This window comes from Schistocerca nitens, chromosome 4 (genome assembly GCF_023898315.1).
Source record: "Schistocerca nitens isolate TAMUIC-IGC-003100 chromosome 4, iqSchNite1.1, whole genome shotgun sequence".
Classification (NCBI taxonomy): domain Eukaryota; kingdom Metazoa; phylum Arthropoda; class Insecta; order Orthoptera; family Acrididae; genus Schistocerca; species Schistocerca nitens.
This window is the reverse complement of record NC_064617.1, coordinates 502,812,415-502,836,203: the sequence shown is the minus strand read 5'-3', so window position 1 is coordinate 502,836,203 and position 23,789 is coordinate 502,812,415. Positions and strand designations below refer to the sequence as shown.

At 40.1% G+C, this 23,789-nt stretch overlaps 1 protein-coding gene across 2 annotated transcripts in view; it reads right to left on the bottom strand.

Moving 5' to 3' along the window:
- Positions 1-17,734: 17,734 nt before the first annotated feature.
- Positions 17,735-23,789, bottom strand: part of LOC126252881 (protein lifeguard 1-like) — a 46,309-nt gene continuing 40,254 nt past the window's right edge. For both annotated transcript variants that reach the window (XM_049953844.1, XM_049953842.1), the window contains exon 5: positions 17,735-19,709. In XM_049953844.1, coding sequence (XP_049809801.1) covers positions 19,350-19,709 — 360 coding nt within the window. In that variant the 3' untranslated portion in view covers positions 17,735-19,349. The remainder of the gene's footprint in view (positions 19,710-23,789) is intronic.

The window sequence follows — 23,789 nt, the reverse complement described above, 5'->3', positions numbered from 1 at the left end:
GGTGGTCGATGACCGCCACAAGTCGTTATCACAGTCACTTGTTTGCAAAACATGATATTTGTTTTTTTTTTTCTGCAAATGTGACAGTTTTTGCAGACTTTGTTGTTCTTTTTGTAGTTGGAACACTATTTTTGTACAACACTTTTACCCACTCGGACAATATATTACTTTTGTCTCGCATAACTTCACTTAGTGTTGGCTTCGATCGTAGATCCTGATTTTCTTTCCTGAGTGAGTCAATATCGCTTCTTAACGAACTATGAATTCTAAGCGAGCAATTCGTTCTTTTAGCGTTGTTATTTCAGTGTTACAATTCTTACAAACTCCCTTTTTAACAGCATAACTATAACTATTTCTCTAGTTAGAATCACACACTTCTACACTCGTGGCCATCTTGGTACAGGTATGAAGCATTCAGCTTCAATCATTGATGATGTCCTGACTTGGAGACAAGAAACTGTGACAATGTTGTAGATAACCTTGGACTTTCAGACCATCTCTGTCAGATCTTTAAATTACACATCCCAGCAGAAAACAGAACTAAAATACATATAGAAGAGTTTTTTCTAAATCAAAAAGATCAGAATTTGCCATGCAGATTAACAAAGAGACCTGGACTGAAGTCTACACGAAGGCTGGTACGGATAAAAAGTTTGCAAAGTTTCTATCAACATTTAAATTTAGATTCGTTGAAATGTTCCTAAAAGTATTTAGAGTCATCAAAACTCTAAATAAAACCAACTGGGTGACCAGTGGGATAAGGAAATCCTCCCTTACCCTCAAGCACCTTAGTAACATAAAAAACCCAAATGATCATACATCTCAAGAATACTACCACACCTACAAAAGAATATATAGAAAAGTGCTACTAACAGCAAAGAAGTCTCATAACGATAAAATTATAGATAAAGCAGAAAACAAGATAAAATCAGCCTGGAATGTCACTAAATAGAAGACAGATAGAGAAGAAGCTAAACAGGAAAACCTCCTTTTACATCACAATGCTATTATAATACAAGAGCCTAAAAAAGTAGCAAACTTTGGTAATCAATATTGAGAGTGTGGCACAATAACTGTTGGCATTGGTGGTTGCATCTGGTAGCATGAAATCCAGCAGGAGTGGTGCACAGTGATCCCAGAAAACCATGAACATCACTTTCCCAACAAATCAAACTGAGCATAGTTTTTTAGTCACAGATGTAACCAGATGCTTCAACAACATGCTGCGCTTCTTAGATTCTGGTATGAAATGCAGTATCCATACTTCACTACAGTTAACAGTGTGGTTCAGGAACTGTCATCTTCCTTCGCATGCTACTGTAGATGATTCAATGAAGCAATCATTCTTTTGCCTTTGCTCATGTCATACAACTGCTTAGGCACCCACCGACATGAAACCTTCCACTATGCTAATACACATGAATGATGTTGTACACACTCTTGTACAAAATTCCAAGCTCACAGGAAATGTTCTTGAGGTGCCAACGCTAATCTACTTTCACTATTTCATCCACACAGCAAATGTTGTCATCAGTCAGTGATGAACCAGGCCATCCCAAATGCACTTTGTCATGTAAGTCTTCAGGGCCTTTTGCAAACTCACATCACCACCCCCTCACTCTTTCCTAAATGAGAAACTTTTACCCACATGTGGGCTGCATTTCCTTGTGGGTCTCGGGTGTTTGTCCCTTGCTCAATAGGACTTGAATCACACTTTTTTGCTTGTATGCTGTGAACATGTGAAGCACAAGTGCCATCTTCAGCAGTTATCAGCAGTGCTGTGCCATGGAGCTACTGGCAGTTAATGCTGGACCAGCCCAAGAAAGGTCCACAGCTGGAAATGGATATGTTGACGTTGCATGTACACCCATAATTTAACTAAAAAAGAGAGGTAAAGACTTTCTGATTGGCGTTGTAATTTTTAGTAGTAAATACCAGTACTTAACATGTCAACAAAGCATCTTCTACTATTATTACATGAAACATTTTAAGGAATTATTACCTTCGTAACACTTCTAAGTTTGTGCATAAGCCTACCTGGTAAAATCACAACAGAGAAGTCTAACATCTGCACTGCACGAAGAAGGTAGATCTGGATCCTGTTGTGTGCAGCTTGCTCCTTCTGCAGCTTTTTATTTTGGTGTTAAAGAAAAAGTTTACACACAGCATAAAGTATAGTGGCAGTGGAAGTTTTGAGTGGTACCTGCAAAGTTGGTGAAGAGGGTGGTGGTTATACTGAAGAACAGTAAAGCTGCAGCAGCAAAGTAACAAGAGCTGTTGCCAACACTGTCTATGAGCTTCGTGTGAAACGCGAATGTCACATGCCCTATAAAGCTTCTGAGAGCATGGTAAGAGTCTGCAGAGGAAATTTGTTAGGAGCAACACAGTGTTGCTACTGTTGTTGTTGTGGTCTTCAGTCCTGAGACTGGTTTGATGCAGCTCTCCATGCTACTCTATCCTGTGCAATCTTCTTCATCTCCCAGTACCTACTGCAGCCTACATCCTTCTGAATCTGCTTAGTGTATTCATCTCTTGGTCTACCTCTATGATTTTTACCCTCCACACTGCCCTCCAATGCTAAATTTGTGATCCCTTGATGCCTCAAAACATGTCCTACCAACCGATCCCTTCTTCTAGTCAAGTTGTGCCACAAACTTCTCTTCTCCCCAATCCTATTCAATACCTCCTCATTAGTTACGTGATCTACCCACCTTATCTTCAGCATTCTTCTGTAGCACCACATTTCGAAGGCTTCTATTCTCTTCTTGCCCAAACTAGTTATCGTCCATGTTTCACTTCCATACATGGCTACACTCCATACAAATACTTTCAGAAACGACTTCCTGACACTTAAATCTATACCCGATGTTAACAAATTTCTCTTCTTCAGAAACGATTTCCTTGCCATTGCCAGTCTACATTTTATATCCTCTCTACTTCGACCATCACCAGTTATTTTACTCCCTAAATAGCAAAACTCCTTTACTACTTTAAGTGTCTCATTTCCTAATCTAATTCCCTCAGCATCACCCGATTTAATTTGACTACATTCCATTATCCTCGTTTTGCTTTTGTTGATGTTCATCTTATATCCTTCTTTCAAGACACTGTCTATTCCGTTCAACTGCTCTTCCAAGTCATTTGCTGTCTCTGACAGAATTACAATGTCATCGGTAAACCTCAAAGTTTTTACTTCTTATCCATGAATTTTAATACCTACTCCGAATTTTTCTTTTGTTTCCTTTACTGCTTGTTCAATATACAGATTGAATAACATCGGGGAGAGGCTACAACCCTGTCTCACTCCTTTCCCAACCACTGCTTCCCTTTCATGCCCCTCGACTCTTATAACTGCCATCTGGTTTCTGTACAAATTGTAAATAGCCTTTCGCTCCCTGTATTTTACCCCTGCCACCTTCAGAATTTGAAAGAGAGTATTCCAGTTAACATTGTCAAAAGCTTTCTCTAAGTCTACAAATGCTAGAAACGTAGGTTTGCCTTTTCTTAATCTTTCTTCTAAGATAAGTCGTAAGGTTAGTATTGTCTCACGTGTTCCAACATTTCTACGGAATCCAAACTGATCTTCCACGAGGTCCACTTCTACCAATTTTTCCATTCGTCTGTAAAGAATTTGCGTTAGTATTTTGCAGCTGTGACTTATTAAACTGATAGTTCGGTAATTTTCACATCTGTCAACACCTGCTTTCTTTGGGATTGGAATTATTATATTCTTCTTGAAGTCTGAGGGTATTTTGCCTGTCTCATACATCTTGCTTACCAGATGGTAGAGTTTTGTCATGACTGGCTCTCCCAAGGCCATCAGTAGTTCTAATTGAATGTTGTCTACTCCCGGGGCCTTGTTTCGACTCAGGTCTTTCAGTGCTCTGTCAAACTCTTCACGCAGTATCTTATCTCCCATTTTGTCTTCGTCTACATCCTCTTCCATTTCCATAATATTGTGCTCAAGTACATCGCCCTTGTATAAACCCTCTATATACTCCTTCCACCTTTCTGCCTTCCCTTCTTTGCTTAGAACTGGGTTGCCATCTGAGCTCTTGATATTCATACAAGTGGTTCTCTTCTCTCCAAAGGTCTCTTTAATTTTCCTGTAGGCAGTATCTATCTTACCCCTAGTGAGACAAGCCTCTATATCCTTACATTTGTCCTCTAGCCATCCCTGCTTAGCCATTTTGCACTTCCTATCGATCTCATTTTTGAGACGTTTGTATTCCTTTTTGCCTGCTTCATTGACTGCATTTTTATATTTTCTCCTTTCATCAATTAAATTCAATATTTCTTCTGTTACCCAAGGATTTCTATTAGCCCTCGCCTTTTTACCTACTTGATTGTCTGCTGCCTTCACTACTTCATCCCTCAGAGCTACCCATTCTTCTTCTACTGTATTTCTTTCCCCCATTCCTGTCAATTGTTCCCTTATGCTCTCCCTGTAACTCTGTACAACCTCTGGTTCTTTCAGTTTATCCAGGTCCCATCTCCTTAAATTCCCACCTTTTTGCAGTTTCTTCAGTTACAATCTGCATTTCATAACCAATAGATTGTGGTCAGAATCCACATCTGCCCCTGGAAATGTCTTACAATTTAAAACCTGGTTCCTAAATCTCTGTCTTACCATTATATAATCTGTCTGATACCTTTTAGTATCTCCAGGATTCTTCCAGGTATACAACCTTCTTTTATGATTCTTGAACCAAGTGTTAGTTATGATTAAGTTATGCTCTGTGCAAAATTCTACAAGGCGGCTTCCTCTTCCATTTCTTCCCCCCAATCCATATTCACCTACTATGTTTCCTTCTCTCCCTTTTCCTACTGACGAATTCCAGTCACCCATGACTATTAAATTTTCGTCTCCCTTCACCACCTGAATAATTTCTTTTATCTCATCACACATTTCATCAATTTCTTCATCTGCAGAGCTAGTTGGCATATAAACTTGTACTACTGTAGTAGGCATGGGCTTTGTGTCTATCTTGGCCACAATAATGCGTTCACTATGCTGCTTGTAGTAGGTAACCCGCACTCCTATTTTTTTATTCATTATGAAAGCTACTCCTGTATTACCCCTATTTGATTTTGTATTTATAACCCTGTATTCACCTGACCAAAAGTCTTGTTCCTCCTGCCACCAAACTTCACTAATTCCCACTATATCTAACTTTAACCTATCCATTTCCCTTTTTAAATTTTCTAACCTACCTGCCCGATTAAGGGATCTGACATTCCACGCTCCGATCCGTAGAATGCCAGTTTTCTTTCTCCTGATAACGACGTCCTCTTGAGTAGTCCCCGCCCGGAGATCCGAATGGGGGACTATTTTACCTCCGGAATATTTTACCCAAGAGGACGCCATCATCATTTAATCATACAGTAAAGCTGCATGTCCTCGGGAAAAATTACGGCTGTAGTTTCCCCTTGCTTTCAGCCGTTCGCAGTACCAGCACAGCAAGGCCGTTTTGGTTAATGTTACAAGGCCAGATCAGTCAATCATCCAGACTGTTGCCCCTGCAACTACTGAAAAGGCTGCTGCCCCTCTTCAGGAACCACATGTTTGTCTGGCCTCTCAACAGATACCCCTCCGTTGTGGTTGCACCTACGGTACGGCCATCTGTATCGCTGAGGCACGCAAGCCTCCCCACCGACGGCAAGGTCCATGGTTCATGGGAGAGAGTGTTGCTACTAAAACTCAAAAAAAAAAAAAAAAATCTTGAGAATTCAAGGTATGGGGAGGAGGATGTTGACAGTAGCAGCTCCTGAGAAATTAACGATGAGAGGGTGGAGGGGGGGGGAGGCATTTTGAGCAGTTTTTAAACATTGGTAATAATGAACTACAAGGGTCATTCAATAATTAAAGAGACAAATTGGTCTGGAGAAAAAAAGCATTTACTTTGCAAAACGATATTTTTCTACTTTTCAACATAATCTCCTTGAACATTTATGCACTTGTTCCAATGGGCTACAAGCTTTTTTATTCTGGCTGCAAAGAAATTTTTATCTTGATGTTTGATCCAATTTCCCACAAACTTTTTCACATCTTTGTTGTCCTGGAACCTCTTCCCATGTAATGCCTCTTTCAGTGCACCAAACAAACAAATGGAAATCACCGGGCACTAAATCAGGACTGTAAGAGAGCTGAGACAGTACTTTCCAGCCCATTTTGTCAATGGTTTCATGGGTTAATGGAGCAATATGAGAACATACATTGTCTTGCTGGAGAATCACACCTCTCCTCTGAGATCCATGACGTCTCTCTCTCATGGCTGGCCTCACCTTGTTTAAAAGCAAATTCCAGTAGTATTGGCTGTTCATTGTACACTGCTCTTTGAGATAATCACAAAAAGTGGACCTTCAGCATCCCAAAACACTGTCAACATGACTTTTCCTGCTGATGCTTGGGTTTTGAATTTTTTCTTGACAGTTAAGTTGGTGTGCTTCCACTCCACACTTTGTCTTTTTGATTCTGGCTCATAATAGTGAACCCAAGTTTTATCACCAGTTAAAATTTTGTTGAGGAAGTGCTCACTTTCTCTTTCATAACTTTCCTTTAGCTCTGCACACACTCTCAACCTTGTTTCCTTGTGTAACTCCTTTGGGACCCATCTTGCACGTTTTGTGGTACTTCAGCTTGTTGCAGATAATGTTATTAACTGTACCAGTACTAACTTGAACCTTATTAACTTTTCAGATGACAAAAAAAAGGCTCTTCGATGTATAGTGGGTTTATCTCCTAGGGATACATGCAGTGAACATTTCAAAAAGCTCAACATCACGACAGTTCCTTGTTTGTGCATCTATTATTGCTAATTACACGTAAAAAAAAAAAAAAAGCCTCAATAACCCCTTAGGTCATCTGTCCACACCCATAATACAAGATGAAAGCACACACAATTGATCTGCCATACTCTAGATTGTCCAAGATACATAATAGTTATAAATATGTAGGCGTCGAACTGTTTAATATGCTCCCTAAAATTGTACAAACAGTATCTAAAAATAAATTTAAGACAACATTGGGTCAATGGCTCAAAGGTAAAGCATTTTACTCAGTTGATGAATATAAATATTGTAATATGGCAGATTTGCTGTATTAACATAGAGAAAGGTACCTCTGCCTGTAGTAGGACCTAAATTTGGAAAAACAATGTCTGACATATAGGCATAATAGTCCTATTTCGAGTGCTCTATATTTGTATCAATATCTTAGGATAATGACATATTGTTATCAACATGTATATGATAATGACATAATGTCATCAACATGAATACTCCCCACTTAATATAAATTTGTCTAATGTTTTCTTTTTTATTGTAAAATTAACAATATATAAAATTACAAATGTGTGCTATTGTACTACACTAACATTCATATGATTTATGTATACACTGTTATGAGAATACAACCATCTTTATACTGTAATTGAACTTATTGACGAAGCCCATTCTATAAGAAAATACTGAACGGCTAATAAAGATTCTTATTCTTATTCTTATCATTTCCACAGTCACATGGCGGTCAGCACGAATAGTTTCATCAATTCAACTTCCAAGTGAGGGAGTTGAAGCTGCAACTGGTCAGCCAGAACGATATTCGTCAGTCACTGAGTCGCACCATTTCTGAACTGCTCTACCCACTCGTAAAAATTTGCAAGATTCATACCACCTTCACCATAAACATTAGACATTCTACAGTATATATAATTATTTGTTTCTCGCCTTCAGCAAGTAAAAAATGAATAACAGAACATAGTTCAACTAACGTGGATGTTTCAAGCAGACTCACCATCTTGAAATGTACTTTTGAGGTTATAAAAAAAACAATATTGATACATCAGCTTATCAGGGCTTATCCCAGTGATGCCAACTTAAAGCCATAAAAGTACCAAACTTGCCCTACTAACAGTTTTTTTCCCCAGACCAATTTGTCTCTTTAGTTATTGAATGACCCTCATAATATTTATACTTACTAAATTCAGGGTTAACACTTTTGTTCTGCAGACCCCTCCATTTATTTACTACTAATTCTTGTCAACGAGGCCTTTATGTAAGTTCTGTGGTCATGTAGGATGAAATCATATTATGGATGCGCATCAGCGAGTCATCTCCATTGGCAGTACAATATGGAAATATACTGACACCCGAGTGAAATTAAAATATACTATCCTAAATAAACACAGTGTGATCTGAAGGCAAAAATCCAGTATTCTGTTGTCATAATAAATGCTACAAAGCTGGATTGTTATGATTTGAACTTGCCTCCATACTGTGCGTACATCTGTGCGCTCGTAGCAAAGACTCCAGACTGGTTCTCATGTCGCTGGTCATATAGATCAGACCATACTTAACGTTGCAGTCTATCTATTCTAGTAGATAACTGCAAATGTTTGTCACTGGAGTCCACTTGGTCTCTAGTTAAAAGTTTTGGATTCTAATCATATTGTTAGAAATTACTGACCTAACTTTTGAAAAGCATGAAAACTTAAAACATTTGGGCACTTACTAGTTTGCTGAAATTTGGACATGCCTCCGAAGGTTCATTTGAGCAGTTGTCAAAGAGAGCCAGAAACCAAGCACTACTGCACAGCTGTAACGACGTAGGAAGCCGTACTCAATGTTTGTTCTGCTCATAGGCTTTTTGTCGCATTTCTATTTGGAATTTCGTGCGTACTGGGATATCATTTGACCATGTCGTTCACAGGGGCTCATTGATTTATTGTACTTTCGGCTGGCATTTTTATGATACCCTAGCCAGATAAGGGAGGCAAAAGAAGAAAGCAGTTCTTGGTATAATATTCATCTCAAAACTACACACTGCAGTTCAAAGTACCCTTATGTTTTGCTATGTGGTGACTTTAACATAGATATCTATTTTTTTCTTTTTTGTACTCTGCAATACTGTTATGTAGCATTTCCAATCAAGTTATCATCCACACAGCACTGCAAAAAGCTAGTAAGAAGGAATACAAATTTCTTGCAAAAATAAAAGACAGTTACAAAAACACAGTTGCAAAAATAAAAGACAGTTGCTTGTATGCACTAGAACTGAGGAGAATAAGTTATTTAATTACTGGAGGATGTACCAGACAATTGTTGAAACGTCTTTTGATGGAAAAACATTGTTTTTCATGGAAGGAAGATTTGTAAAATTCTGCTAAAGCTGTCGATATATTTGAAACAAAATATTTTATTCAATACTACTGACAAAATTTGCCTGCTTAGTCTTCTTCAAGTGAAAATTTATATATATTTGTGAGTATATGGCATTAAAAGACCTTACATAATGTCATAAAAGAAACAGGACATCAGAGAATACTCAAAGACCATCAGAATTTTGTAAACCATACTAAAATGCCTACTTCAGTATACAGCTTATCAGTTTGTTTTTGAGATGTCAATTTTGTTAGAGTACCAGTACCATATTATCTCGTGTTTGGTTCTTTATTATGGCACGATGCCATACTTGCAGAAAATGGAAATGTGCACTTGAAAATGAGTGAACAGTTGAGACTAGACAATAATGTGGAATGAAACACTTCATTTCAAATAAATGGACTGCCTCTGCAGAAATAACTAATAAAAGCCAAATTTCTTCAGCAGACTAACAAAAAAAACTTCAATATTCTGCAAGAGAAATAATGCTTTATTGCTAACAGTATCGAAACAAAATCAGAAAACTGAAACTAATAATATATTTTAGTCTTCTGTGATTATGTGAATATATTTTAATTCACTAGGTAACTCCCAGCAACAGAAATCTGTTTGTTTTCATTTGATGTGACAGCCATAAATGAAGAGGCAATGGATAAATCACAGACCATTAACACAGGTATGGGTCACGTGGAGTCCGTTACTGCCCCCCTCCTCTACTTACAATTCAGACTGCTTTGCACATGCACGAATCTGGCAGTTTGGGCATACCAGAAAAGGTAACATCTCACTGCTTGCTGCTACTACTCAAGCATAACTATATGGTACATACAGATGACTGCAGTGCCTCTGGTAGGCTTGTGCAGTATTACTGTGGTCATGACAACTTGCTTGTAACTACATTTTGTTTATCCTTAATTTAAGTCAACCAGCCTTGTTTAAAGCATTATTGTGTCTGAATTTACACGGAGAAGGTGATAAAGGGAGTGGGGGGGGGGGGGGCAGAAACTAATGTTTAATATGTCTACAGGGTAATCAGAAACAGTCTGAAAATCTTGAAAGGGTATTTTACAGTAATTATTGTGCTGAGAAATGACTAACAAAAAAAATTGATATGTTGTGCCTTTTCCAAGTTAATTAGCAGTGAAGTTAGCTAATAGTGCTGTTGCCCACAAATTCATGCTGCCTGCCAGATACAATTAGGGTCTGTTGTTCTCATAGTGTAGACGACAATGCACAAGTGTGCTCAGACTTTGCCTTTTATTCTATTCTTACTACTGGCCCATGGCTAATTTTTGTATTGCTCTTTTGTTTGGTTTTTGGAAACCAAAAGAAGAACACATTTGGCAACACTGTCTCTGGCGGGCTGCTTGAATTTTGGCATGCAACAGCCTGGTTAGCTAACTTCAAAGATAATTAATTCAGATATATTGCAACATATCAGTTTTTTTCTAACAATTATTTCTCAGCATAACCAGCCCTGCAACACTCTTCCAAGCTCTTCACACTGTTTCTGGCTGCCCTGTATGTTATATGGGATAAGAAAGTGTGACAGTCCACTTGGACAGTTGTCACACTGCCTGCAATATTTTTTATCAAGTGATACAATTAACAGAAAATATAATATGGTTTTGAAGGAAATGGGTACTTCTTTTATTAAAGCTATACCTGGATGTCAATGTGATCATGTGTAATATTACAGCACAAAGCAATAATTGCCTGGCTTTGGGATAAAAGTATTGGCATGCAATTGGAAATTGTTGACTGGATGTGCAAATGACTGAACCTCAGATATAGCCATCAGCTGTGTATCCAAAAATATTTTAAAATAAATTGCACACTTTATTTCTAAGAGCACATACCCATAAATACGAATCTTGAAAATTTGTCTGTTTACACAAGTAACATATTTTTGACACACAAGCATTCTTCCAAGTCATAATTCTCTTCCATATAAAATATGTGCAGATAAATATGGCTTGAATTAAGTGCAGATTTGGATATTGATAAACATATTACATGTTGAGCAACATCATCATCTTTTTTTGTATTTCATCCACAGTCTTTGGGATTAGCTTAGATTGACATGAATAGACAGGAAATGGTTGCAGCCCCATTTGAAGAATGAAGCTGGTGTCTGTAGTCTTGGGAAAAATGTCAATTACATATATCCCTGTACTTTTAAGCCCTCAAAGCCTATAATGTGCTTTTTTCCTAACAGAGTAATGATTTCCCTTGTATTTAATGTGTAGCTACCAATGATCACGTTTTAAGTTCAACTGTACCTTGGCCTTTCTGTAAAAGTGGACTACCTAGTCCAGTCTGACCTTACTTATCAATCTAATATTTTGTAAAATAGTGTCCATTCACATTTTGTGAGTTCTGAGAAGATCCTTCTTAATGTGCTGCCTCTCTTCAGAGGTTGGCTGTCATTATGAATAATCTAGTTTTTGATTTTGGGAATCTAAATGATTTTTGGACAAGTGCACTCAGAACACAATGTTCACCTTCTTCTTATTGATCTTTTCCCTACAACTTCTCCAACTGTTACGAGTCTTAGAATACTGTAACTTTTTCCTCTAATGATATGGCTGAAATCTTTTAGTGTTCTGATTTTGACTGTGTTCTTCAATTCCTTATTCTTATTGATACATATTAGAACTTCTTGATCGGTAATTCTTTGTGTCCAGGGTTTTTAACACTCTATACACATTTTCAATGCCTCAATCTTCTTCATTACTGCCTTATCAACTGTTTGTCTCTCCATTCTATACAAGAATACTACGATTACATAACATGTAATCATTCAGTGTCCCAGTAGCAAGTTTAAGTTATGGTTGGTAAAAATAGATCTCATCTCCTGTTCAATTCTGCTTTTGATTTCCTGGGTCTGACTGAATTTTATCATTATCCAAGAACAGATATTTATATTTAGATATCTTTTAATGGGTATAGTGCCAATAGTAATACCTGATATGCTCTTTGCAGTTTTGCTAATAATCATGCATTTGATTAAACTAAAATTCATTTTGAGGCCAAAATTGTTCCCAACTATTTCTTCAGGGTCTACAGCTGTTCCATTTTCTGCCAGTACTAGAGTCATCGGCATAGTGTACATTACTAATCAATTTTCATTTACTGTTATACCTATTTCTATGTTTGACATACTTGCCTGGAGATTGCCTCCAAATGATAGTTCATTAGGAATCGGAATAGACCACAGCCTTTTATTACTCCTCACATTATCTTAATATCTTACGTTCCTCCGTCACAGCTGATAATAGCAGTCTTTTGTCAGTATGAATTACTAATTATTCAAATATCCTAATGGTTTATTTCACTTTTTTCCAATAGACTCACCAGTTTATCATGTCTCACCTTGTGAAAAGCTATTTCATAATCAGTGACTCCCAGCACTGCATCTTGATTCATATCTAGGCCTTTTTGGATCAAAATTTTCACTGCAAATAAGGCCATGCCATTATAGCATTCAAGCTTATTTTCACTTAACTTGTATATTTTTTGGTATATTTGATTGTGAATGATTTTGAGGAAAATAAGTATGTAAAACCAAGCTTACCATTCTGTCTTCAGAACATTGTTTGTGTTAAGCTTTCTTGGTATTTCTACAAAAGTAGATTTTAGCCAATCTGTGGTAATGCACCCTGTTTTGTGTACAGTGTTATATAAATCAATTGGTACCTGCAGTTGGTCATTTTCTGTCAGCTTTGGGAGTTCCAGTGGCATTTCATCTGGTTAAGATAATTCCTCATTTTTTCACATTTTAGTGTATATTCCACTTCACTTCCTGTAATGTGATACAGAACACCTTCTGAAAAACCATTTCAGCCTCAGATATGCATATAAACTATTGTCAAACATTCAAATATTGCAATTTGATACTAATTACTATGTGAATTACACAGCAGTTAAAAGCAAACTTCTGGTTAAAAACCAAATAGAAAGCTCAAGACTATCAGACTCAAGTACATTTAATATCCAGACTCTGTAATCGGTACAAATATTTTTTTGTTAGCACTGAAGCCACTAATTAGCTAAATTCTTTAACGACTACCAATGTTCACTAGAATTTAATTTGCCTCATATTCTGTTTGCATTGTATGCATTATTTCCATCATTGTTTGCAGTTTAATAAGTCAGCAATGTAAAATACTCGCAACACTGTAATTAGAGAGAAATTATGCAGTCCTTTATTGCAAATGTCAACATATACTGGTTTTCTGCCCAAGCAATCATTTTGAAGTATGTGACTACTAATACATGAAAGCATATTTAATTTGCAACTTCAATTTCTTAGGACAACAACACAACTTATATTTTGCTAATAAATTAATCAAATGAAATTTCATTGTTAATTTCTGAATATTACCTTGTTTCACATTTCTAAATTCTTTATTTCACAAACTACCTATACATGCTTAACAGGAAATAATGTACCTAAATTATTCTGTCCACAGTTTATCTCTGTGTATTTATTTTCTACTGTAATTTTTCAAATTTGCATCTTAAAAAATACTACTGATTGTTACTAAAAGTATGAATTGATTTGCAATGGCCTTGTCACAACAAGGATTGTAGCCAGTTTTCTGCGTGTCAAGATGCAGTCAGTTTGTAATGCCAATTGTTCACTACTGCACACCACCTGTGCAGTAATAAAAGAATTCATTGCAACCCCTTAACTTTCACTGACAATTTCCAAAATGTAGCAAAATTGCTACAATTTCTTATAGCAACATATTACAAAAAAACAGGACATCATATATGAAGATCTAAGTCGAATATTAAATTCTACCCCCAAGTTTACATCACACAGAACTGACATTTTCATTCTTATTAGTTTAAGTCTAAATTTTCAGTACAAGCATGTCATGTTCTGTACTGGTGGAGGAATATTTTATTATTCATTTTTGGTGACATTACTCAATGAGATCCCAAAGTGAGAATTAGTATTTAGCAGTTTTAAATAATTACACTTACATTGCCAGCAATAATGTTACAAATGGGTGGATCATATATTGCTACCTCCTCTTTCAGCTTGGCTGCAGCCTTCGCAAAATGTTCTTTTAAATATTTTGCCCATGTAAGTTTCTGGGACATACCAAGGATTAGGTTTCCTTGTTTATCTTTGTTTAACACTTTTGCTGCAGCATCGGTGCAGGCGCGCAACTCTCCAGTGCGGCCCAGCAATGTGTGAGTGTGGGCCGGTAACACACTGAAACGGCAGGTACCGCTTGGAGTCGCCACTCCTAAGCACACCTGAGCTAAAGACTGAAGTCAAGACCTGGTAAGATCTGTGGGATCATGTTCTATACTGATTTAATGATGACACCTTAGATGCATTACTTCAAATAAGCTGTGACTGTATTGTGGTCATGTTTTAAAGCTTGCTGTCTGGTCATTCAAATGTTCGTGATTTGTTGATAATGTAACAAAAAATACTATTCAAACAAGCAACAAATCCACTGCATTCAGGAAAAATTTGGATTCCAAAACGCAAATTCTTAAGGAGGCAAAAGGAAACTGGATTCATTTGAAATTATATTTACTTCAAATGCGCATTTTTAAGATTGACTCTGATACAGGTCACCAATTTAGTAGCATGTTTGCTCCTGATACGAGAGAATTAGCCGTCTACATTTATCATAGACGCCCAGATGTGTACAAATTAGTAAGCAAAACACACCCTACGTGGAGGCTTCCCCCATCACTTCAGTTGCGGTGCTAGTAAAACAAATTTAGCACAACAAATTCTCTCACAAAAAACTGAAGTGAATGCTTTACAACGCAATAAGAAATAAGTCAACTTGACACAAAAGAAAACCTCATTTTTTGAGTACTCGTGAAAAAAAGTTCTAACCTTTCACGTCATAAAAAGAAACCATGCAGTATCAAAAGAAATAAAAGAAGTTGTCTTTGATAATCGGAATTTCCCCGGTATTATCACGTTTTTGCTACTTATGGGAAATTATACAGCAGTTCAAGCAGTATCCAGGTTTGTCTGGGCAGGTTGTACACTCGTATGGTGTATCAAAGCGCTTGCCTTGTTCCGCGCACTTCTCACACCGCTTCCTCGTAACTTACTTCTTCCCTGCAGTAGCTTCCCGCTTTTGCACAACATGTGTGTGTTAGTGATGTTTCTTGCTCACATTTCATGGAACTCCCATTGGTGGAAGGAAGCCCTTTATAATGTTCATTCTGTAATCGTACGTCATTTTATTTCCTGAGTATTTGTTGTACAGATATAGATAATTGAAAACTAGCATGTCAATAACATGAAAGAATAGTTTTTTTGGCCAGCAGATAGTCTTCCATTCCCATAAATAATACGATAACATCTGATCTTGTTTATCAGTCCCAGACATACACGCAATGTACCTAATAATAGGCAAAGGTTTCATGACTATTTGCTGGTGCGCATTTGCCACTTGCTCCATAACATTTAGATGTTCTGTGGAAATGTAGGAAACCTTTCATCGATCCTTCCAGTTTCCAATCATAACTCCATTAGAATACCGCGCAATTATCTCTCCTCTCCCAAGTTTTGCCGATACGTCTTCGGGGGTATATTTCCTATTTAATTTCAGAGTACCTGTGGAAAGTGTTTTTTGGTTCAACAGAGTTGGAGCTAAATGAAAACTGTTGTAATAATTGTCCAAGTAAATGTGATGACCAACATGCAGCTTTTCTGCTATCAATTGCAAAATGACCTTTTCCCCCTTATCTCCACTGCTTCCCGTGTACACAACGCACGTATTTATGAAACCGTCTGGATTGTTGAGCATGTACATTTTAATGCCATATTTATTATGTTTGCTTTTTATGTATTGTCTAAATGACAGTCTTCCCCTCCAAAGAATCATTGATTCATCTATTGATAAATCTCTTGCCAGGTAATACACTTGAGACAATCTCGTGTTAAAATAATCCAATATAGATTGTATCTTCTATAAACGATCGTCTGGTTTAGAGTTTCTTGAAAGTGGATTTTTTGCAAAATGCAGATAGCGTAATATGATCAAACAGCAGTCTCTGCTTATACTCATCGCTATTCCTCTAGTCTCAAACAGTGGTTCTTTCTTCCAGTAGACTTGTAATCACGGATATTTAACGTTACCCATATGTAACGAAACACCCAGGAAAACCAGTAATTTGCCTATACTTAGAGGTTTCCATTTACATGCCCAAGATCCCTCTTTTGTATTTTCACTCAGCAATATGTTGACTGTGTTATTGTTCGTTTCGTCAACTACAAGTTACAACAATTCGTCTGTTACCAATAATCTGAAGAAATCCATAGAATTGCCAGCAGGATGAATTTGCAATCCTTCGTAAATGGGTGATACTGCCTATTATGTAGTTCTTTACGCCAGGACTCACCTGAATTATCTCCGTGTGACAGGTTGGGCTCTTTTTTGTTGTCGATTTCCACACAATCATCGTTATCCGTATCGTCAGATTCGGAACTGTCACGAAACACATTCAAAAGCTGTGCTTCCACGCTATCATCACTCTGCAGTTCTTCTGCAGCCTGTAACTGACAATCTCTGTGGTATGCGTCGTCCTCACTACACAGAAAATCACTGTCGTCTAGTACACTAAGTAACTGTTCCTCTGCCAATTTAACACTTCCAGCTCCTTTTCACATTGGAAGGTCCAGGTATTGGTTCATTAGCCGCCATTACAAACAATATATGTTCAATAACTGACCACACAGAACAAAAGTTTACACGCTTTGATACTAGCTTAAATGCTGCAACTAGACTGAGTAATCAGACAGTGAGTGCAGACACTTTTAAGCATCAGCCAGACTGGCTTGTGGCTTGTTTTGGTGCATATTAGCGTCAGCCGCAGTGAAAAAGTTAAACTGGATTTTCCTCCTTGCCATTCCTGTGTGTGGACTCCAAAAGTATCCTTTATACAACTCTTCTGTTTCCACATAATTTTTCTTTCATATAATTTTCCTTAGCCTGAATTATCTTCAGTCTAATCTGTTGATCTACTACTTTATAATTTTCTTTGTTAATTAATATATCTTTCTTTTGTCCATCGCAAAGAGGATCTCACGTGTCATCCATTTTTGTTTCCCAGTTTGTTTTGTATTACTGATGTTTTCTCTAGTAGCTTCAAGTAGAGCCTCTTATTTTCCAAAAATTGTCAACACTTACCTTTTTCCTGTGAATTACATTTACTTTTATATTTTCCTTCACCTTTGTTTCTATCGCCTTTTCACTGAATAATTTTGTATTTCTTTCATCTTGCCTAATATCAGAAATGTTGGGATAGTGAATCTTTGATACACAGAGATCAAAATAACTTTAATAACAATCATAACATTTCAACATCATAGCTCCAGTTATGATAAAGTAAACAAATCTAATGCCTCATCTATGCCCATCCCGATATTCAGTATTCCATAGGACTATTAACAAATGTAAATAATATACTAATAACCATATTCAATTCCACTACAAAAATCCTAAGGTAATCATGGCATTACATGCCATTTATCGAACTTCTTGTGCACAAATGGAATTATTATAAGTAAGTTATTAAGTTCAATAAAATTTACTTTTATTATCACCATTATTTACAATCAAAGCAGTTGTTATTCAATTACATTTATGGCAGATAGCACATACAGTACAGCAGCAGCAGTGACAATGACAACAACAAACACTGCTTGCAGCCTAACTGCATATATAAATAAGATGGCAATATTTAAAATCAGATCAAAGTGGAGGGAAAGTGATATTCAGTATATCAATACAGCAGTAGTATTTCAATTACATACGCTCTATCAGTACATCAAATCTGTATCAATACAATTAAATATTTACAAATACCAGGAGTATAAATATACAATAAATATACACTGCCCTGTGAAAATCTGTTTTGATTTACTCGAGGCATCATTGTTGCTTATACAATACTAGCCCCATAGCTATTTTCCAGCACAAACATATCAAGGAATGTGATACCATTTCCCTTTCAATCTGTTAAGAAAATGGCTCTTAGAAATCCAGTCAGTCTTAAAATGTGAATCTCCATACATGGACATATAGATTACAAGCATTTTTGTATCCATTGTGTGAAACATGAATTTATTTTCATTGATGCAGCTGCTAGTGATTCTATGCAGTTCTAAATTTATTTCAACAGTATGATACTATGCACTACACAAAAGTTTGGTATGAGATTTAAGTGACTGTAGCTTTAGATCATTAGGAAATCTTAATACTGTGCAACATAATCATCTCATTAATGTACTTTGCCATATTAAAAATGAGAACCAATATTGTTAGGTTCTCTTTTCTTCAGTCATTTTTACTGACTATTTTCTTCTCTAACAGCAAACCTCATCAGTACTTAACAACCATATGAAATACAGCTGCTATCCACAAATTGGTATCACATACGAATGACCGTCTATTTTACCTGGTTTCCTATTAAGGTGAATGCTGGACAAGTTCACATACAAGACATCTGCATAGATCCACAGTGTATTATTCTTTTATTATCTTTCATAAGGCTAAATTCTGTTGCCACAATAATACCACAATTATTATATGTATTATTTGACACAGAGTGCAAGTATGTGTTTTAAAGTATTGACATTTTGTTTAGAAAAGCTCAAGACACTGAAAATACAGAGGAGGTGAACTTTCAGCATTTGACAAATTACCAACCATTCGAGTATCATTCCACAATACCCACCCCAACTGCTGATACACAACTTCAGGCAGAATACTAATTGCATGTGTGTAATAATCTATCAGACAGGAGGACAAAATATTTCTACCACTATGTTATATGTTTTCAATGTGATGAAACTTTAATGTTCCAGCACTGCAAAACTTATTAATATTTTTTTTTTTCAACACCTGAGTGAAACATCCATATTTGTATATCCATACAATAAAGTGAAACAGCTTGTTACAATTTATTAAAAGTATACAATATTGCACAACTGTTTTTGCACACATTCAACTTTAAACCATTAACAACGAATTTAATACATACAAGATATACACTCGAGATCAGGAATAGACCTAACTCTACAGTCACACAGTATGATAACACTATAATAACAAACAGCATTTTTTTAAATTTTACACACCTACTTTGATAATTTTAACTGAAAAAAATAAGACAATGTACAATTACAAATTTCAGTCTCTTGTCACACCAATAATGGTTAATATATAAAGGAAAATGTTAATGATATCCAGGTACAAATTCAAAGCTGCAAATATATATTCCTCTGGGGAAATAGAATACTTATGCTTGCCACCAATCATCAACTGTGTATCATAAACCAAATAAACAGAGAAAATGAGGGCACCCAATGAGGCATAAATTAAAATAATAACCTTGCCTGGAATAAATATTGCTACTATACCAAAAATCATTAGTATGATGACAGCAACAAAAAGGACACCTCCCATTACAGTGAAGTCCCACTTTGTTTGGAATGCAAATACTGAGAGGCCCAAACACACTGCTGCACTTATACCAGCTGCCATAATGACCTGCAATTAAAGAAATTATTCTGACATCAATAGCAAGACAGATGCTGTAATTTTTAGTAACTGACATGCCTGCAAATTACATACTCATGTGGACCTTCCCTTAGCCCATACAGCCCACTTTTAAGTAATCCTTAACTTATTCCTACCGGTCACATATTCATATAATATTTATCCACAGCTAATTTACTGATTGCCCCCTCTCACTACTCTTCACTTGTCCCATCAACAATTCTGTTTATTTTATTATTAAAATTATTTTTACATTACACACAATTATGCCAATTATGTGTATAAGTTTCTCTAGTTACTGAATCTCTGAGCTTAGGGAAGATTTTTTTTTGTGTGCATTTGAGTAATAACTGAAATATTATCACTAATTAGCAAGCATTAAAATTCCAATACAGTGCGTGAATGTTATCAAGAACCACAATGGCTAATTCAGCATTATAAAGTCATTTGACACAACCAGTTGCTACTAAGTGGAACTTTTCTGCAGTTTTTAAAATGTTCCACTGGAACATGTATCTGATATGACAAAATTTAAGCAGCACATCAATATAGCAACAGGACCCCAGATTAAACAATATTACATAGGAATGCCTGTAGCACAGCTTAGTACAAAGCAGTATTGATGGAATGAAATTATAATTGAGGAACTTACAATTGCTCCATGATTTTAGAACACCTAAACAGCTCCAATTAAACAAGGATGTAATGAAATTAGACTCTCATAAAAATATGTTCAGAATAAATAAATCAGAGCTAAGTGCACGAGAGCTAAATTATGATGAGTATAACTAAACATGTTACGAGAGACCTATCAGAAATTATTTTACGGTCTTCAATTACCATTATTTGTATAAAATTACTAGTTGATGTTACAGTGTTATGCTAGATTCACCACACAAGAGATTTAAACTACTCTTTTAAAAATCAGTTTTGTAATATATTTCCTTTAGTTTTGTGAAAATATCGTCATGAAACACTGATACACTACATCACATTAGGAAAATAAACATGAGTACACTGTCACATAACAAAAAATCTACACTGTGAAGGTATTTAACGGAAGGTATTCTTTACAAAATACCCTCATTCTCCCTGTGGAATGCAGCTTCAATTTGCCACGATAAGATGAACGGAGGTCAAAACACCACTGTCGCTATGAGAATTTCTTTTTAGGGTTGTCAACAGCGCCTTTATTATGACATATATTGTGAAGTTAGGTGGCTCAGGGCCATGCATCTCTACTCCTACCACCTCAATCTGCAATTATGCCAGCCTTCTACTAAATGTCAGCCAACAGTTTTCCGCCTGCAGACTATTGATTTTCACTTTGATCAGTGTGCATAACATGAATTACTAGTCTGCACCATCTGGTTGTATGCCAGGAATGAAGGACACTAAGAAATAAAGTAAATATACAACATTTAATGTCTTCAAGTTTTTCTGCTAAGGGGATTGGTCAGTTGGATGTTAAGGTACTAAACAGTGGGGTGGTCAGTCCCCCAGTCACAGGGTAAGCCAATTGCATTAGTAACATCAGCCAGAAATCTGGTCAAAATGTTATATCTGGAAGTGGGAAAAATGAGGCACTGAAAGCAATACTGCTACCAGAGATGAGAAATAATTGCACATGAGTGGGAACTACATGGGTCAGCCCAGTCTGCTGGCCATAGAACAGATGACTCCAAAGGAGTAAAGTGTATTGCCATATCTTCTTACTGCCAAATGATATAGCTGAAAATTGTAAAACAATATGTCATAGGTAAAAACACAGATACTGTATCTTATTTGAACATGGTGAGTTATGTCAAGAGACGACAAGTCTTCAACATGGGATGGCAATTGCAGCAACTTTGTAAGAGTACATACTTGTTCAGACCTGAAAATGGATGTTCCAGGAAATAACGGCCTGCTTTGAAGATGCAGAGAATTCCTAGGACTTGAAATCGTGGAGACTAAGCTGTGAAAAACAAATGAAGTATTCTTTAAGACTTGTTCTGTGTCTTAACTTTAACATTTATGGAAGGTCTTGTTGAAATTAGTTTGATGATATATATGTGAGAAGACTATGTACAGTGTGTGAACTTTAAATTGGGGGGGGGAAGAGAGAGAGGGAGAGGGGGGGCCGGCGCGGAGGGGGGGAGGGAGAGGGGGGCCGGCGCGGAGGGGGGGAGGGAGAGGGGGGCCGGCGCGGAGGGGGGGAGGGAGAGGGGGCGGCGGGGAGGGGGGGAGGGAGAGGGGGCGGCGGGGAGGGGGGCGGCGGGGAGGGGGGGAGGGGGGAGGGGGGCGGCGGGGAGGGGGGGGAGGGGGGAGGGGCGGCGGTGAGGGGGAGGGGGGAGGGGCGGCGGTGAGGGGGAGGGGGAGAGGGGCGGCGGTGAGGGGGAGGGGGAGAGGGGCGGCGGGGAGGGGGAGGGAGAGAGGGGCGGCGGGGAGGGGGAGGGGGAGAGGGGCGGCGGGGAGGGGGAGGGGGAGAGGGGCGGCGGGGAGGGGGAGGGAGAGAGGGGCGGCGGGGAGGGGGAGGGAGAGAGGGGCGGCGGGGAGGGGGAGGGGGGAGGGGCGGCGGGGAGGGGGAGGGGGGAGGGGCGGCGGGGAGGGGGAGGGGGGAGGGGCGGCGGGGAGGGGGAGGGGGGAGGGGCGGCGGGGAGGGGGGAGGGGCGGCGGGGAGGGGGAGGGGCGGCGGGGAGGGGGAGGGGCGGCGGGGAGGGAGAGAGGGGCGGCGGGGAGGGAGAGAGGGGCGGCGGGGAGGGAGAGAGGGGCGGCGGGGAGGGAGAGAGGGGCGGCGGGGAGGGAGAGAGGGGCGGCGGGGAGGGAGAGAGGGGCGGCGGGGAGGGAGAGAGGGGCGGCGGGGAGGGAGAGAGGGGCGGCGGGGAGGGAGAGAGGGGCGGCGGGGAGGGAGAGAGGGGCGGCGGGGAGGGAGAGAGGGGCGGCGGGGAGGGAGAGAGGGGCGGCGGGGAGGGAGAGAGGGGCGGCGGGGAGGGAGAGAGGGGCGGCGGGGAGGGAGAGAGGGGCGGCGGGGAGGGAGAGAGGGGCGGCGGGGAGGGAGAGAGGGGCGGCGGGGAGGGAGAGAGGGGCGGCGGGGAGGGAGAGAGGGGCGGCGGGGAGGGAGAGAGGGGCGGCGGGGAGGGAGAGAGGGGCGGCGGGGAGGGAGAGAGGGGCGGCGGGGAGGGAGAGAGGGGCGGCGGGGAGGGAGAGAGGGGCGGCGGGGAGGGAGAGAGGGGCGGCGGGGAGGGAGAGAGGGGCGGCGGGGAGGGAGAGAGGGGCGGCGGGGAGGGAGAGAGGGGCGGCGGGGAGGGAGAGAGGGGCGGCGGGGAGGGAGAGAGGGGCGGCGGGGAGGGAGAGAGGGGCGGCGGGGAGGGAGAGAGGGGCGGCGGGGAGGGAGAGAGGGGCGGCGGGGAGGGAGAGAGGGGCGGCGGGGAGGGAGAGAGGGGCGGCGGGGAGGGAGAGAGGGGCGGCGGGGAGGGAGAGAGGGGCGGCGGGGAGGGAGAGAGGGGCGGCGGGGAGGGAGAGAGGGGCGGCGGGGAGGGAGAGAGGGGCGGCGGGGAGGGAGAGAGGGGCGGCGGGGAGGGAGAGAGGGGCGGCGGGGAGGGAGAGAGGGGCGGCGGGGAGGGAGAGAGGGGCGGCGGGGAGGGAGAGAGGGGCGGCGGGGAGGGAGAGAGGGGCGGCGGGGAGGGAGAGAGGGGCGGCGGGGAGGGAGAGAGGGGCGGCGGGGAGGGAGAGAGGGGCGGCGGGGAGGGAGAGAGGGGCGGCGGGGAGGGAGAGAGGGGCGGCGGGGAGGGAGAGAGGGGCGGCGGGGAGGGAGAGAGGGGCGGCGGGGAGGGAGAGAGGGGCGGCGGGGAGGGAGAGAGGGGCGGCGGGGAGGGAGAGAGGGGCGGCGGGGAGGGAGAGAGGGGCGGCGGGGAGGGAGAGAGGGGCGGCGGGGAGGGAGAGAGGGGCGACGGGGAGGGAGAGAGGGGGTGAGAGAAGAATTAACATCTACTCAAATGATAATATTGTGCAGTCACCATAAGAAATACCTCTCACAAATCCTGCCCTATGCACTTAATTGTGTGTCCTTCTCACCAAAAATATATTACA